General features: G+C 53.6%; 1 protein-coding gene and 1 long non-coding RNA gene across 2 annotated transcripts; both read right to left on the minus strand.

The window, feature by feature from the left end:
* Window positions 1-625: 625 nt before the first annotated feature.
* On the minus strand, window positions 626-1,819 carry LOC147582137 (uncharacterized). Its single transcript, XR_015250620.1, has 2 exons — window positions 972-1,819; window positions 626-708 (listed from the first exon to the last, which is right to left on the minus strand). It is a non-coding gene; the product is annotated as an uncharacterized LOC147582137 (long non-coding RNA).
* A 196-nt stretch (window positions 1,820-2,015) lies between these two features.
* GRPEL1 (GrpE like 1, mitochondrial) lies at window positions 2,016-9,489 on the minus strand. The gene is made up of 4 exons (XM_086705521.1): window positions 9,335-9,489; window positions 6,632-6,794; window positions 5,295-5,376; window positions 2,016-2,513 (listed from the first exon to the last, which is right to left on the minus strand). The coding sequence occupies exons 1-4, from the start codon at window positions 9,394-9,396 to the stop codon at window positions 2,167-2,169; spliced, it is 654 nt and encodes a 217-aa protein (XP_086561647.1). The 5' UTR covers window positions 9,397-9,489; the 3' UTR covers window positions 2,016-2,166.
* Between the last annotated feature and the right edge of the window lie 7,121 nt (window positions 9,490-16,610).

A 16,610-nucleotide genomic window follows, 5' to 3' on the forward strand; every position in this document is an offset into this window, starting at 1 on the left:
GCAGGTGTGAGACAGCTTACGGAGTCAGGATGGGGTCAGCGTGGGACAGGCTTTAGCTCAGCACTTGTGTCAGACCAGTTTTCCCTCCAAAGTGTTAACTTTGCTTTGTTAGGCGGCCCTCTTTCCCTGAAGGTGGCGGTTCACCCATGAGGTGCGTCCAGCCCGGAGCCAGGCCGCGAAGGCTCCTCGTGAGCAGACTGTGCCGGCTCGATGGTCTGCACTGAACGCGTCCAGCCTGCAGTTCCGCAAACCCCAGGAGAATGCAGTCACCGATCTGATTTCCAGTGTAAACAGGCATGTAATTAAATGTGTCCCCACTGGTGGCGACACTGTGGTGAGACGCAGTCCAGCCGTCCACCTCTCGGCCTCAGCTCTCAGCAGCGGCAGCTCCAGCTCCAGTCGACAAGGGAGGGGGCTGCACCCGTTTGTAGAAATTTGTTTGAGAGTCACTCATGCCGCTTTGGTTTTACAGAGGAGTTCCGGGAAGGTGACCCGAGATATTCCCAGCTACACAAAGGGCAGAGCTGTGACCCCAGCTGGGTTTTCTCAGTGCACTACACTGACTGCAGTTCTGGGGCAAGTTTTTGACCAAGTAATTTAAGAGTGCTTAAAGGAAAAGAGAATGTTTTGAAGTGGTATAAATTAAAATTTTAATTATGGGAATATTACCTACATCTTTCAAAATACAAGCAAAATAAATTGCCCCACCTTTATTTTTTTTATTATTTTTTTTTTTTTAAATTTTTTTTTTTTTTTTCAACGTTTATTTATTTTGGGGACAGAGAGAGACAGAGCATGAACAGGGGAGGGGCAGAGAGAGAGGGAGACACAGAATCGGAAACAGGCTCCAGGCTCTGAGCCATCAGCCCAGAGCCCGACGCGGGGCTCGAACTCCCGGACCGCGAGATCGTGACCTGGCTGAAGTCGGACGCTTAACCGACTGCGCCACCCAGGCGCCCCAATTGCCCCACCTTTATATGCAGTAAATGAATTTAACAGTGTTGACCTTGACTCCTACAAATAGCTCCTGGAAGCAAAGGCAGTGGAAGGTTGGATTCTCTCTGGTTTGTAACGTCGCTCGCTCCACTTTTCTCTCCATGTGAATGAGGAGTGGAGGGGAGGTGTTCTGCTGCAGCTCCTGTGTGTGTGCAGTCCCCTTCCTGGTCCCCTTCCCAGGTCTGTGGGTGGAGACATCTGCCCCCAGCAGAGGCCCAGTTACATGCCAGCCTGTGGCTGCACCAGAGGGAAGCTGACCTGTGCGCGGACGTGGGCCAAGTACATGGCCTTGGGATTTGAGCAGAGAATGGGAAGACTAAGTCACACGTAGTAGGTGGATCCCCTCCACCAAAGTACACAAAACGGTTATCAGAAAGTAGGAAAATAAAACATATTAGGGCTTTAATCCTCTTAAATAAAATTTAAAAATTAAACATTAACATTTCAAATATACCAAGCATGCAGCTGTCAGATTCTGAGAAAGTCCACCTTACTAGGGAAAATAGCCTCCAGGCCATCAGTAACTAGCTAATACAGATCTGGACATTTCTACAAATAGATGAAAGAAACAGGGCAAAAGCGACCGGTTTTGTCAAATTCAGTTACCGGCAAAATAAGGTGGTGAGGGCTGTTCAGGTGCTCGTGCTCACTTCCCGTCTCCAGAGAAAAGCCGGAGGCCACTCACGGCAGCTAGACGGTAACCAACTGCAAACGAACCCACGTACCCCAGCAAGGGCATCGTGGAACTGTTCCGAGCAGGAACGTGCTTAAACCCTCGCCTTCCCTTCACTGGATGGAGGCAGCGGGCCGAGCACAGGGGACAGCGTGGTTCCTGAAGACACGTACTTGGCTTACGACACGTGGACATCGCCAGGCCGTGAGCAGATCGAGCTCGTGTCATCCGTGACACTAGGCTCCAGTAGCGTCCCGCTGGCCTGTTCCATAAGCATGTGGGGCTATTAAAGGTGTATTAAAAATCAATGAACAGACTCCCGAATTAGAGGTCATTCACACATCTGTGCAACCGGCTGAATTCTCTGTTTAGCCGCTGGTTACTACAGTTTTCCAACAAGATTTGGGAAAGGGTCAAAAGTAGAGAAGAGATGAGCCAACCTTTCAGGAGTTACAGCAAACGATCTCACAGGACCCAGGGCAGCCCTGCGGCGGCCGCTACGCCGCCTTCACCACCCCCACCAGGGCGGGCCGCAGGGTGCGCCCGTGTAGCTTGTAACCCACTTTGCTGACCAGCGCCACCGTGCCCGGCTCCTTCCCCTCCACCGGCGTGTGGAACAAGGCCTCATGCTCATAGGGGTCAAACTTGGCCCCCACGGGGTCCAGCCGGAGCAGGCCGTGCTTCGTGAACACCTTCTGGATCTGGAGCTCCGTCATCACGAGCCCCTCATACAGGTTCTTCAGGTGCGGGTTGTCGTCTTTAACCTCCTCCTTCGGGACACTCTGCGTCGCCTTCTCCAAGATGTCTGCGACCTCCAGCAGGTCCTTACAGAAGCCCTGGATGCCTAGATGAGGTGGAAAGACCTCGTCATCTGCATTCCCCGCCCACTGCTGCACAAGCTATTGAACGGTAGCCTTGCAAACCGTTCACCTGTCCTCGAATGTTCGTGGTATGTTTAGGGGGAAAAAAAAACCCCACCCCACAAAAACCAAAAACCTTTTCTGGGTTCGGACCAGAGCTAACTGGGCACGAAGGCAAACAGCTAACGACATGCAGAACCGCACCCCCTGCAGTGCTGCCCGGGCTGAGAAACCCCGCGCTCGCACACATCGCCCCGCGGACGTCACCGCTGCTGCCCACAAACCGCAGGCCGAGTGGGGCGGGGGCAGCTGCGCTGGGTCAAAGTCCCCCAGACGCACCCCGGGCCTTAACCTCACGTCACCTAACAGAAAAAACAACACAGGAGAAAAGGCATGCAAAATCCAAGGCGGCGTATCCCAGCGGGTGGTGTGCGGTTTCAGGACAACGTGTCAGATGCTGAGCGAAGCTGGGGGTGAGCGGAGCCCTCGAGCGGGGACCTCCCTCCCCCACGGCTCTGACGGGGCACGACGTGGCATCCCGTGCCTGGCTCTGCAGGAGGCAACACCTGTGTATGACTTCCTGTCACTTTCCCTCCTGCTTTAAAATGGAATTTAGGGGCGCCTGGGTGGCTCAGTCGGTTAGGCGTCCTGACTCTTGATTTCAGCTCAGGTCTTGGTCTCACGGTTTGTGAGATTGAGCACCGCATCGGGGCTGTGCTGACAGTCAAGAGCCTGCTTAGAATCCTCTCTCTCCCTTGCTCTCTGCCCCTCCCACGCCCTCGTGTACGCATTCGCTCTCAAACTCTTAATAAATAAGTAAAATGGAATTTGAAAATTCCTACCTAATAAAAACACGTGCGTCTATCGTGGATTAAGCTTGTGACAGTTCTTGGGGAACTGCCTGCCCTCACGGACTGGACGGTCTGAGAGACCGGCACCAGGTAATCCCACAGGTGACAAGTACGATTACAGACCACACCCCCAGAAGGAGCGTTCCAGGGCGCTGAGGAAAGATCCTACTAAGGGGCTACATTTAGACTGGAGAGTCAGGGGAGAGGTCTGTGAGCCAAGGCCTGAAGTTATCCAAACATCTGAGGACTGAAGAGCGGCCGCTCTACAGGGAAGAGGCGGGCCCAGAGTAGAGGAAGGTTCCAGATGGGTTAGCAGAACGGGTGGACATGTGTCCCAGCTGCACAGGCCCGCTTCGGTCTCAGCTGCAGACCACCCCAGTAAGGCAAACATCTCAAAAAAGAGAATCAAATGAATGTTGTGGTTTCTCAGAGCAAATCAAATTATGTTTATGCTGTAATCTATAAGTGTAAAATAGCATTATGTATAAAAAAACAGCATACCTTAAATAATATTTTTTCCCCAAAACCGCTAACCATCATTTGAGCTTTTGGTGGGTTGTAACCACAGACTGTAACAAACATAACAATAAAAAGGTGGAGACGTTGTGAGAATTACCAAAATGTGGCCCAGAGACATGAAGTGGGCAGATGCTGTTGGAAAAATGACTTGCTCAACATAGGGCTGCCACAAACCTTCAATCTGTAAAAAGCTGCATTATCTGCGAGGCGTAGTAAAGTGAGGTATGCCTGTGTTTTAAAATCCCTTTGGCTCAGACCAGGGCGCAGGCGGCAGAGGGAAGTGGACGGATGAGAGACCAGCCGTTCACCACTCGTGGGACGGGATGCGCGTGGGGCCAAGGGACAGGAAAGGGTAACTTCAGATTACTGATCTAAATAAGCACTAGGATGGATAACAGAATCATCTACTAAAATGAGAAAGAAAAGCACAGATAGAGCGAAAATCGAAATACCTGTGAGACATCCAGGTAAAGACGGGGAGCACACACAGGACACACAGGAGTAGAACTCAGAAGAAATGTCTGAGCCACAAAGAACCTGTGCGTGATGCCTTTCAGACCCACTGGAGGGCGAGTCTCCTGGGGAGCACGACAACAGGAGGGGAGGCCAAGCCCCAATCCCTGAAGGACCCAGGCATTTGAAGGCCAGGCAGATAAGAAGTCAACGAACGGCATTACCACCAAAAGGAATAAAAAATACTTTGAGAAGAGATCTGCTATCTGTTCGGTGTGGCAGCACGAGATCTGGATCTTGGTGTCCACTTGACTGTGTACCTACGGTGTGTCCCTGGGCAAAGTATTTAATGTCTCACTGTGAGCCCGAGGTGGTTCTAGAATGTGGGAGAATGGTGCCTGCCTGCCGGTTCCGTAAAAAGAGTTCAGCGAGTACTCAAATTGCAGCCTTATGTTCAACGGACACCACCACCATTTACTGGCTCCGTGACGCGTGGAGAGTCATTTAAGCCTCAATGACCTCGAGTGTAAAATGGGAAGGACAGTAACACGAGTATGTAAATGCTGACAGTGCAGACAGCTTAGATCTTTCTAACGGGTTACTGCTGAAGTAGCTAAAGAAAGATCATCAGGAAGGCCGACCTGCTGGAATTATCTGCAGGCTCAGACAACCTCAGGCTAACCAAGGTCTGCACGCAGTAGGGCAGTGAGCACACTCCTTACTGGAGGGATTACACCTAGAATTCTAGTGCGAGTTATAACCGTGACTTTTGCTCCTTACAACTTTACTGCTGACCCATTTCAACTAGAGAGAATGCACCCAGCAGCCGCTCCACTGCCTCACCCTGGCGGATTCTGCTGTCTGATACCCACAGACGCACTCCGCCCACCTTCCCCACCTCACAGTTCTCTAGGATTGATATCATATGGTGTTTAAAGTTACCGTATAATTTTGCCTCTTCCACCAATTTTTGGCTCCTCTGTCGCAAATTCTCAGTATCTGCCAAAGCTCGCTTATATTTTTCCTAAAAAAAAAAAAAACAGGAAATTTACATGAATGAATCATGGAACGAATTCATGAGAGCAAATCTGACATTAGCAAATTCCAAGTCAAAACACAGATAACATTTATCATGTTTGGGATTTTAGACCACAGGCAGTGCAGCTTAATACGCAGAAGTAAGTTATACCTGTGTCCTTATTTTCAATGCGTGGAGAGGAAAATGTCAAGGTGCCTCGCATTTATACTGCCCCCGTGTGCACAGCTGGGAAAGGGCGAGGAAAAACATCTACTTTCTCATGGCTCTGATGGTTTCATCACCCATCAAGGAAGGACCACTCACTTCCTCGGCACAATTTCCAACCTCAGGGGATCCTAGAAGGCTGGTTGGGGCTGACGCACCCAGTTTCCACACCTGAAGGGGTTGAGGAGAACCACAGCCCACCGAGGAGATAAAACCCCATCTGCGAACCTTCGATACTTTGAACGTTGCCCAGACGTGGCTCCATCCCAACATTTGCTGGGTAGCGATCACTGAACAATGGCGCCCTGTTCGTTTTTCCAATTTCCCCGTCATCGTGCTCATCTACTGAGCGCTCCTGCTTTAACATGGGCTCAGTTACTCTGGGCCTCTACCCTCACCTGTCTTCCGTCTGCAGGCGGTTCTAGTGCCGTGGTTAAGAAGCCGGCTCTGGAGGCTCAAACCTTGGCTCTGCCACTCTGTAGCTAAGTGACCTGGGGAACTTCACCTAACCTTTCTTGGCCTCAGTTTCCCCATCTGTAACCAGGGATCTAACGGTTGGCTCACAGGGTGTTGTGAGGATTAATATACACAAGGTGGTAAGAACAGAGCCAGTATATAGCGTTTGATATTATCATTTGCAAATCCTTAAAGGTCCAGACTTGTGCCACCTATGCCTCTTCATGTGAAGTAACAATCAGTCTTTCTAACTAGTTCATGAAACCCCCTGCCTCCCTGGAAGAGCACAACCACCACACCTCTGGCCCCAACCCTGGTCTTCCCCTAAGACCCAGCTCAAGTGCCAAAGTGAGTGTTCCTCACCTGTAAAGACCATCTCAAGTCTTAATTCAGTATAATCTATGCGGCGCGTGAAAATGATTCCCATGCCAGAACCAGAGCCACACAGGATTTGGGTTCTAGTCCCTTCTTCAGCAAGAAGCGGCTATAGGTCCCAACGGGCGAATGACCAAACTTATCCAAAGAACCTCGCCTGCAGTCCAACAGACCACACTCCCCACAAGAGCCTGTGCCACCTTACCACGGTCTCCTTCAGCTGCTCTTCTAGCTTGGCCTTCTCGTCCAGGAGTATCTTCTCTGTAGAGGGAGTATCTGTCTTCTGTTCATTCTGACCCACGTCCTCTTCCAGGTTCTGGCCACTGTTCTTCTGTTTCATAGCGGTGCACAACAGCCGAGGAGAGGATCTAAGATAAGTCCACAACGCTATGAATTAAGACTGTGGGTTTTTTGCTTAAAAGTCAGATGTGTGAGGGGCAACTGGACGGTTTGGTTGGTTAAGTGCCCAACTCTGGATTTCGGCTCAGGTCATGATCTCACTGTTCGTGAAATCGAGCTCTGCATCGGGCTCTGCGCTCAGAGTGCAAAGCCTGCTTGGGATTCTCCCTCTCCACTCTGCCCTCGCTTGCACATGTGCACACACACCCTCTCTCAAAATAGAAACATTTAAAAAAGGTATCTACAGACAAGGTACAATAATTTTGGGTTTAAACATGATAAAAGAAGAACCATGTGCTCCGGAAGGCTCAGAGTAGAATGTTTCTATCTTTGGGGAAATGGAAGACCGTGAAAGGCTTTGTGCAGAGGGGCTCTAAAGGACAGATAAGAGTTACGCATAAGGAGTCTGGATTGGAGGTAGGAAAGCGGAGGGATATACAGGGGGAAACAAAGAGCTCTGAAACGAATACTGGAAGTGACTTTAGATCTTATCCAATCTGACCCCCACAGGAAAAAGGTTAAGTCATAAGCCCAAGGTCACGAAGTTTTTAATGAATGACAGAATGGTCTTAAAACTCAGATTTCTTCCCAAATTTTGCAACACAGATTTCTCTTAAGAGTTGCTCTTAATTGTGCCGCAGTTCAATCTGAAAATAAACTCTAGTCAGTTTTCTTCCCAGATTAACTGCCTCAATGAAGCGGAGAGTTGTCAGTACGCAGAACACACGTACAAGGAGGTTTCCGGCAGCACAGCAACAGGCTGGGAACAGAGCGCTCGTCAGAGGGGACGTTGTTGGATAAACTGTTGCTTCCACAACATGGACTACTCCGCAGCCACCAAAAACAACGTCCGGCTCTCCTCTCTGGGACACGCTACAGCTGTACTGTGCGGTAACAGATGCAACGGATAGAAACCGGCAAAACGTGACGCCCTTTCTAAGGACGAACCAGAAATCCTGTGTACATACCCTGTGTCTCAGGCCCGGAGAAGAATGGAAGGACCCACAGTTACTAGGAGGAGGACTGCACTAACCTTTCTTTCGTGTTTTATTTTTGTGATTTAAAACAGCTCAGAACCTAAACACTCAGTGTGCTGTTGTGAGGCCGGTCTGATTTTTCCGTGGTGCTGATTCCTGGGTGGGAAAGTCGCAGTCATTCTGCAGTTCCGCTCTGCTCCGCGGTCCCGATTCCTGTGGCTCAGCCCACACAGGGTCGGGGAGCAGCGTGGCAGGGGAACGACAGGGAAGAGTCCGTGCCCAACCGGTTCTCCAGAGAGCGAGACTGAGCCTCATGGAGCTTAGTTGCTCTTAGAGCCATGACGGCTACTCAGCTCTCACCCCCACCCCCATGTGAGCCTCTTTCCACAAAAGTAGTTCAAGGACAGCAATTAATTCTACCTTGCTGATCGCTTTCCTGGCCATGAATTTAGATACAAAACCACAAACTACTTGAGCAAAAAAAAAAAAAAAAAAAAAGAAAGAAAAAGAAAAAGAAATGCCTTTTTACTCAGGTAATCCAGGTGGGTCCCCGCTCTCTGTTCCCCTGTTTTGTTTTACATAATTTATCAGGCTGGAAATCACACCTTCATCCCCTTTCCTTCTAGGTAATCTTCGCCCCACTCGCGGGGCTTCCCATCCACGTGCAAAAGCTCCTCCAAGGAAGAGTGCAGGTCCTGCTCTGCCCAGTCTCCACTTGGCCCAGAGCAGCTCCTCTGGCAAATAACTTGGTTCTGAGCAGTTCCTACAGCAAAGATGCTAACTACTTCCCAAACTAACTTATGAGGTAGGACTTTGAAGAAACAGCAGCTGCAGGATGAGAAGAGGAGAAAACAGGGCCCGCGGGGTGGCTCAGTCATTTCATCTCCCCACTCTTGATTTCCGCTCAGGTCATGATCTCACGGTTGGTCGGATCGAGCCCCGCCTCCGGCTCTGCAAGGATCCAGCTCGTGATTCTCTCTGCACCTCCCCCGCTCGCGCTGTCTCTCCAAGTAAGTACACATAAAAGTAATAATAACAATAATGAACTAGGCGAGCGCACCGGCTCTTGAGGCCTTCCCTGCGGAGTCACTGCACTTGTCTGAATACATTCCTCGCTCCACGACGGAGCGGGCTTCGAGGCACTTCGGACCTGAGACTCCGGAAAAGGCGGAGGTGGAGAAGGAATTCGGGGCCGAGTGGAAAAAGCCCGGGAACCGCCACCAAACTCCCCGAGCGCCCCCGTGGGCCCGGCCTGGCTCTGCCCGGGCACGCACGCCCGATACTGCTAGCGACCCGGCCTCCGGCGCGGGGCCAGGGCCGGGGCCGCGAGTGCTGGGGATCGGCGCCGGAAGCCGGACCGAGGCGAAGGCCCTGCGCGGCTATTCCGCGCGCCGCGTCGGCGAACCGCGGACCCAGCACGCCCAGCTCCCGGGCCAGAGCCGGGCAGGGCCGGCGGCGCGGTCCCGGCCCGAGTAGGAGCGGCACTGGGGACCACGCCCCTCCTCAGCCACCCGCAGCAGGGCGCCCCTTACCTAAGAGACAGAGCCAAAGCCGGGAGGCTACGCCGCGCCACCCTCACGCACCGAGCCGCCATGACTGCCGCCGCCGCCGCCGCCGCCGCCGTCACTGCGCACGCACCAGGTAGGCGTAGAGGCCGCTGGCCCGCCCCCTCGGAGGCCTGGCCACTAGCGTAGATTCTGTGCCTGCTTCCCCGCCCAACTACTTCCCTGCAGCCAGTCCGTAACCGCTTCTCCCCTGATGGACATAAAATATTAACCAATAATTGTGGGTCATTGCTGAGCGCTCTCTCACGCTTCAGCTTCCCCTCTCGGTGGGCGGGGTCTTAGGCTTTACGGAGCCGCAGAAGGTGAGGAGGTGAAAGGTGAAGGGAACTGTGGGAGGAGACGCTCGCGGGCGGGGCGTGGTCCAGGGCAGAGCCAATGGGGAAAAGGCTTCGGGGGGCGGGGCTCCGGAAGTGCACTGCTCAAGCCCAAGAGACTTGCGCCCGGCGAGCCCTTTTGTGCTTCCGCTGCCCTTCGTCCTGGAGGCGGGGGCGGGTGCAGCGCGGTGCGGGTCTCCGGAGTGTCAGGCGTTCGTTACGCGCACGTCACCTGAGGGCCGGGGCGCAGTCTGTGCACCTGCGGGGACGTGAGGGCCGCCGTAAACCCGGCGTTTGCGGACTCGTGGTGGGGCTGGCGGGCACTCTCAGTCCCGGACACCTGGTGGGGCGGGTGCCGGAACCTGGGAGGCGGATGTGACAGCGTTACCGTGTGGACGGTGGAGGACGGAGATACGCGTGTATGTTGCTTTTCTTTGCACCTTCGCTTTCCTCGGGACGAAACACAAATTATAACAATAAGAACAGTACCTAGGAATACCTTGGGGACTCCGCTAAAGCTCATATATCCAAACGTTGTCATTAGCCTGAGAAAGGCCATTGGTACTTTATCACATGCCCTGAAGTGGAGGTGCGGCTTTTCTTACACCCCTTGGCTGCTGTCCCTCCAGCGAGGGGCCCCCAGGAGCCCTGGCTCAGCTCCTGCTCCTGCACTCCTGGCCCGCAGTCTGTCTGCCAAGAGGGGAGGCCGGAGCCTGCAGGCACCCCGTAAGTTGGAGGGCTGGCCCTGTGGTCTCCCAGGGGGTCCTCACACTTGTGAGGACCAAGCCTCTATTCTTTGCTCTGCCCGCGTTAGAAGCATTGGTAATGCTGAATGAATGTGTGCGCTGTGCCCGAGCCTGTGACACCTGCAGGGAGAGGCAAACAGCCAAATTCAGAATGTGTGCTGTTCTATGGAAAAAGGACCCAGTTTATTAATTAATTAAAGGGCTGGAGGGGGAAAAAGGAAGTAGGACTGTTGAGAATAAAAGCTTAAAAGCATAATTAAATGGATGTGTGGACCTTATTTGGATCATCCTAGAGCAAAGGAACTATACATGTCTTTTTCATAGTTGGTTTGTTCTGAGCCTGGGTGGCTCAAGTCAGTTAAGCATCCGACTTTGGCCCAGGTCATGATTGCCTGGTTTGTGGGTTTGAGCCCCGTGTCAGGCTCTGTGCTGACAGCTCAGTGCCTGGACCCTGCTTCAGATTCTGTGTCTCCCTCTCTCTGCCCCCTCCCCTGATTGCACTCTGTCTCTCTCTCTCTCAAAAACAAGTAAACATTAAAAAAAAATTTTTTTTTTTTAAGTAAAAAAGACCTGTGTGACACGAGGTGGGGAGTTTGAGTATAAACAGTATCAGATGATACTAAGGAGTTATTGACACTTTTGTTAGGGAGATGTAATGGCCCGATGGTTAGGTAAAAATGTCCCAATTGTTTGGAAATGCAAACAGAAGCATCTACAGTATATTGCCACAGTGTTTGGAATTTGCTTTATAAATACTCTTGTAAGGAAATCATGAGGATAGGAGAAACTCGGTGGCAAAATGTCGATAATGGTTAAAGCTGGGTGGTGAACACCATCAGAGTTATGACTATTTTGTGTATTTGAGATTTTCTGTGATAAAATGTAAAATGGTCATGTGATATTTCTCACTGGCTGTGACATTGGGCAAGCCACTTACTTGGTCTTGGCCTTGATCCTTGATCTGCTCACCTATAAAACTGGGATCATATCATTTATTGTGAAGTTTAAAAGAGATACAAATATTCATTTCCTAACTTTTTCAAACTCAGAAGAAATCAAATGGGCATCCGAAATAGCTTGTAGCGCGGCATGCGGGCAACCAGCAGAGAGTTATAGCCACTGTGTCCCGAGACAGAGACAAGCACAGGGTGTCGCGGGGGCGATGCCCCACCGGAGAACCGGCCACCAGTTGGTCAAGGCCTGCCAGGAAGCCATGCCCTCTCCATCTGTATCCTGCCCCTTGGAATTTCCCTGAACAGCAGTCTGCCTGTGCTGCCACCTCGTGGCCACATTGGGAACTGCTCCAAAGGGAGCTTGGGTCACGCCTGGGAAGATGTCAGTTGGCCACTGCTCTTGAGATCCTGCTGAGTTAGTTCCCCCAGATCTTCAGTGCAAGTCCTCTCCATGGAGACGAAGCTGCTTGTATGGGAAGACTCTTGGGTCAGCCTGCAAAACACTTTTAGCAAAGGTCATGGGTGCCCCGGACAGCGATGCGGGAAAAGCAAGCCATACCGTGGGCGTGGCGCCCCCAACAAAGATGGGATGACGGTTAAGAAGGCGACCTCGGGAGAAGGTCTGGCAGACGGCCCAATAGCGTGTGGGCCATGGGTGTGATCCTCATAATAGTCGAGCGCCCGTGGGTGCCAGGCTCTGGGCAGATGTTCTTTTGGGTCAGCACACAATATGGTGAGGAGGACACGGAGCCCAGTCAGGTTAGGTGACCCGTTCAAGGTCACAGAGGCGGGAAAAGGCAGAGCTTTTGCATAGTTTTCTCAACTTCGGTATGACTGTCAGAGGCGAAGCCAGACCTGCATCCATGTTGGCTGACACAAGCTGCATTGTTTTTGTTATTATTATTATCATTCTCATTTTATTATTGTCCCTGAGCAGGGACACGGATTTTCATCCTTTTATCCAACTCTGAAATGAGCCAATAAAAAAAAAATATGGTAATGGTGTGTTAGGTGGAATTCTAAAGATGGGCCCAAGATCCCCACCCTACGGTTATCCAATCCGACACGAATCTAGATGCTTCTCTGAAGGCACTTGGCAGGCGTAATGGAAGGCCCGAGCCAGTCGGCCTTAATGGAGATTATCCGGCGGCCTTGGCCTCGGTGAGCCCTTCACAAGTGGAGAGTTTGCCTCAGCAGGCAACGTCACAGAGCTTTTCAAAGCATGAGAATGGGTCGGGTGGCTGCTTTGGAGATGGAGGGGACGAGTGAGAGACAAGGCAAGGGTGTGGCCTCTAGGAGCAGAGGAAGGCCCTCCGCTGCTGGCCAGCAAGGAAATGAGGACCTCGGATCTGCTGTTCAAGGAGCCGCACTCCACCAGCAGCCTGAGGAGCCCCCCGAGAGCCCAGCCTGCCAGCACCTGTGGTTCCAAGGCCCAGAATGGAGACCCCAGCCCCGTGCACTGAGCCACAGCATAAGCCCGGGAGGCGGCCATACGTTTATTGTCTGGGCCTTCCTTGATCATGTTTTTTTAATGTTTGTTTTTTGAGAGAGAGAGAGAGAGCATGAGCAGGGGAGGGGCAGAGAGAGAGAGAGGGAGACACAGAATCCGAAGCAGGCTCTAGGCTGTTGGTCCTGTAGAAACAACTGCAACACGACAAAGGTTGGCAGGGCTGTGCCCGAGAAGTCCTGTGGTCTGTGGAGTCCCGGGAGGCGCCTGACCCACATAGGGCTTGTCCAGGAAGGCTTCCTGGAGGGGGCGGTGCCAGAGCCAAATCTTCAAGGATGAGTGACGCGCCCAAGCAAAAGGAATGGGGGTTCCCCCCACAGCACAAGCACTGGCGCAGGGGTGGGGAGGGAGAGGGTGGAGAAGAGGGCCGTGTGGAGAGATGGGGCCGGCTGGGGAACGAACCCACCCAAAGGGGCTGGCCCTGCACACCCCGGTGACTCTGTAGAGGAGGTTTAGGGGGGAGGTTTCTCCCTCATGAATGTCTCTTCTAACTGTTGCACCCATGGACCGTCGGTGTCCCGAAGGCAGGGGCAGGCCGTCCTCCAGCGCCAGCACCCACGGCAGCACCGGGCACAGAGCCGACAAGGTCACACGTCTGCTGAGTGGGTGTCGGCACCGAGTCAGGGCCTTCCCGGGAGGGGCTGATTCCCAGACGCTCACAGCCACTGTGCACAGAGACCGCTGGGCCCGGAGGCCCGAGGGCAGGCGGGGCAAAGAGACACAGGTGCCGGAAGCCGGGAGTCAGGCCGGCACCAGGGTCACGGCCAGAGGCCCCAGGACTTCCAGCTGGAGCCCTCTGCTCGGTGCCCGACGCGGGCTTGAACCCATGAACTGCGAGATCATGACCTGAGCCAAAGTCGGACTCTTAACCAACTGGGCCACCCAGGCGCCCCATCTTTGATCATGTTTTGGATCTCAGCGCACAGAATGGATTAATCATACACCTTGTTCCCTTTTTCATCATTGTGGCTCATTCTTGGCCCACTTTTGCTTGTTCCTTTGTTTTGGTGGCTGAACCCTCCGCCCAGAGGAAGCCGGGGTTCCCAGGCCCGAGACGTGCCTGGATGAGGTACCTGAGGTCTGGCAGCAAGTTTCACTGCCCCTTGTCCCTCGCACACTGGCTCCAAGCAGAAAGGATGTGCTTGGCAAGAACATGCCACCAGAAGGGGCCACAGCCGTTGAAGCTGAAATAACTTTCTGCAAAAAGAGCCCCGTCATTTGCACGGGGAACAAGTGAATGTGCCATTAACTCACAGCATTTCCCTGAGAACATTGTAAAGATACCTGCAGCTTTCAGACCACGTGGGGCTCAGGTGGCCGCCTGGGTGGCCTTCTTTTCTCCCGCAGAGGTAGGCAGCGGGTGGCCTTGGCTTGCCCAAAGGACAGGAAAAGAGGGAGGAGGCGGTGAGCCCCTCGAATCCCGGGGAGAGCTCCTTACAGAGCCTGTGGACGTGAGAGATAATTTGAATCCAAGGCTGATTAAATTGTTCACCACAAGCCCACTGCGTTTCGAACCCTCCTGTGTGTTGGTCAAATCCATCATGGGCCAGAAAAAAGAACCATGAAAAGCTCTGTGGGTGAGGATTGGCAGGAGGGACGGTTCCTCATTAGAAAAATAATAGAGCTTATTATAGAGGCATTGGAAGATGCAAACCATGGGGTAGTCAGGCAACATCAGCCTCCCCCCACCTTCTGCGTCTCTCTCTCTCTCTCTCTCTCTCTCTCTCTCTCTCTCTCGCGCGCGCGTGCGCCCAGTAGGAAGCCGAGTCCCTGTGCTGTCCGGCTCCCCCCAACTCTGCCCTTGGATTGATCACAAGCCCAGAACTGGAGCCAGAGGCATCTTGGGGTGATGGCTGTGACCCTGCGGGGCCACAGTGAACAGGGGTGAAGTGGGTCTCTCCCCTGCATAATGAGGCTAAGGACACTCGTGGTATTGGGAGAAGCACGCGGCTCGGCTGCACATCCCCCAGATGATCTGTGGCGGTGACAGTGGCCGCGGCTGCCACCAGCAACAGTGTTCAGGGGACGGGTGACGTGATGGCGATGGGTGATGCGTGCGGTGCCTTCCCACGGGCAGTGCTGGAGAGCCGCGGGGCTCCCGGGGGCTGCGTCTGAAGCTGGGTGCCGGGGAGCCTCCTGACCCGCTGTCCCTTCCCCCTGCCACTGGCAGCCTGGGCTGGCCGTCAGGACACAGCTGCGCTGGTGCGGGGCCCACACAGGACACTAACCCCTCCTGGATCAGCCAAACAGCAGTGGCCCAAACCGCAGACCTCAACTTCCCCGCGTGCGGAAGTCCAGGGGTGGGCAGCGCACGGCTCCCATGGTGGCCCTGTGCGCCCAGGTTCTTGGGGGCCCAGACTCCTTCCCCCTGCGGCTCTGCCCTCGCCACCGCGTGGCCCTGTCCTCACCATTGGGGTGGAGCAAAGGCCATCATCACTGCAGCATCCCAAAGGTCAGACCCCAGGAGTTGGGGGAGGGGAAAGGCCACACCGCAGCAATCTCTTATGGACGTTCCGCGCGGGGGTGGGTGGAGGGGGAGGTTTGCAAGCTGGGATGCTGGGTCACTGCGTGCAGCCTGTGAGCTTGCTCCTTCCCGCTGTTCCACCCCAGCCTCGCCCCTGCACCTCCCCTGTCCACCATGGTGTGGATCTATGTCTCGTCCGTCTTGTTTTCTAGTGGGCCTTACGCTGGAGTGTAAGCTCCGTGGGGGCGGCCCAGGGTCTGTTTTACCCACTGCTGATCTCGACGGCCCACGACAGCCCCTGGCGCTCAGTGCAGGCCCGGCTGAGCGGATGCGTGGTGAAGGCCTCTGGGAAGTCTGAGTAGGAGAAGGCTCTTTGGTGACTAGATCGGAATGTCGTCCCTCTCCGTGGCAGGATTAAAATCATCGCTGCTTCGCAGATTGGACGGTTTCCCCTTAGGTGTGGAAACTCAGGGGCGTTCCCCTTCCCCAAAGGGAGTTTCCGAAGCCGAAGATGTTCTTTTCAGAGGCAGAGCCAGCACCCTAAGGCCGCAGAAAAGCACATCGGAGCTTGGCCAGGGCCGCGACCCTAGGGAGAAGCCCATCCATGCCCCTGCCTGGCTTACCCGGCCTCCTGCCGGGCCTCGGCCCATCTTCCCCCACCGTGAGCTGCAAAGGACATCTGAGAAGCCCCAGGTGGTGTTACAGATGGCCGGTGCGGGGCTCTGTTTCTGGAACAGGCGGCATCTGGGTATGAAGCAAACAACTTCAACCCAGAGCCTCTTTCTCAAAAATTGGGTTATGAAAACACGCGTAATGTTTTAAAGTGGTTTTCAAGTGTGATTCCCCGCTAGTGGTGGCGGTGATGGGTGGGGGAAGGGAACTTGTATTGGCCTGTTCTCTATTAGGACAGCGGCCGTCGGATGCTGAGGATCTGCTCTGTGCCAGGGGCTCTTCCAGGGGGGGTCACATATCTTTACTCGGCCACCGTGGTAGTTCTCTATTGTTTTGTAATTGTTTTGCTTTTTTGTTTGTTTGTTTGTTTGTTTGAACTTCCTGGCATGTGTTTTGATTCCCTTCTTTGGACAGACTGGGCCCCCACCCACTCTTAGCCTGAGGGCTTGCCTGTGACCCAGGCCTTTGATAAGATCCTGTCCTTTGGCAAAAGTGATTGGTCCAAAGACAGGGCACGTGACCCAGGCAGGGCCGATCAGATTGTTCCCTGGACGTGCTTTATAGAAGCTAGGGGAAGTGGGTCTCCC

The sequence above is a fragment of the Puma concolor genome, chromosome B1, assembly GCF_028749965.1.
Source record: "Puma concolor isolate L17-30 chromosome B1, mPumCon1.1.hap2, whole genome shotgun sequence".
Lineage (NCBI taxonomy): Eukaryota > Metazoa > Chordata > Mammalia > Carnivora > Felidae > Puma > Puma concolor.

Coding starts and splice junctions, on each gene's coding strand:
- GRPEL1 (XM_086705521.1), bottom strand. CDS start 9,396: ATGGCGGCTCGGTGCGTGAGGGTGGCGCGGCGTAGCCTCCCGGCTTTG. Junction 6,795..9,334: donor GCTTTGGCTCTGTCTCTTAG/GTAAGGGGCGCC, acceptor GACTTATCTTAG/ATCCTCTCCTCGGCTGTTGT. Junction 5,377..6,631: donor AGCAGCTGAAGGAGACCGTG/GTAAGGTGGCAC, acceptor TTTTTTTTTTAG/GAAAAATATAAGCGAGCTTT.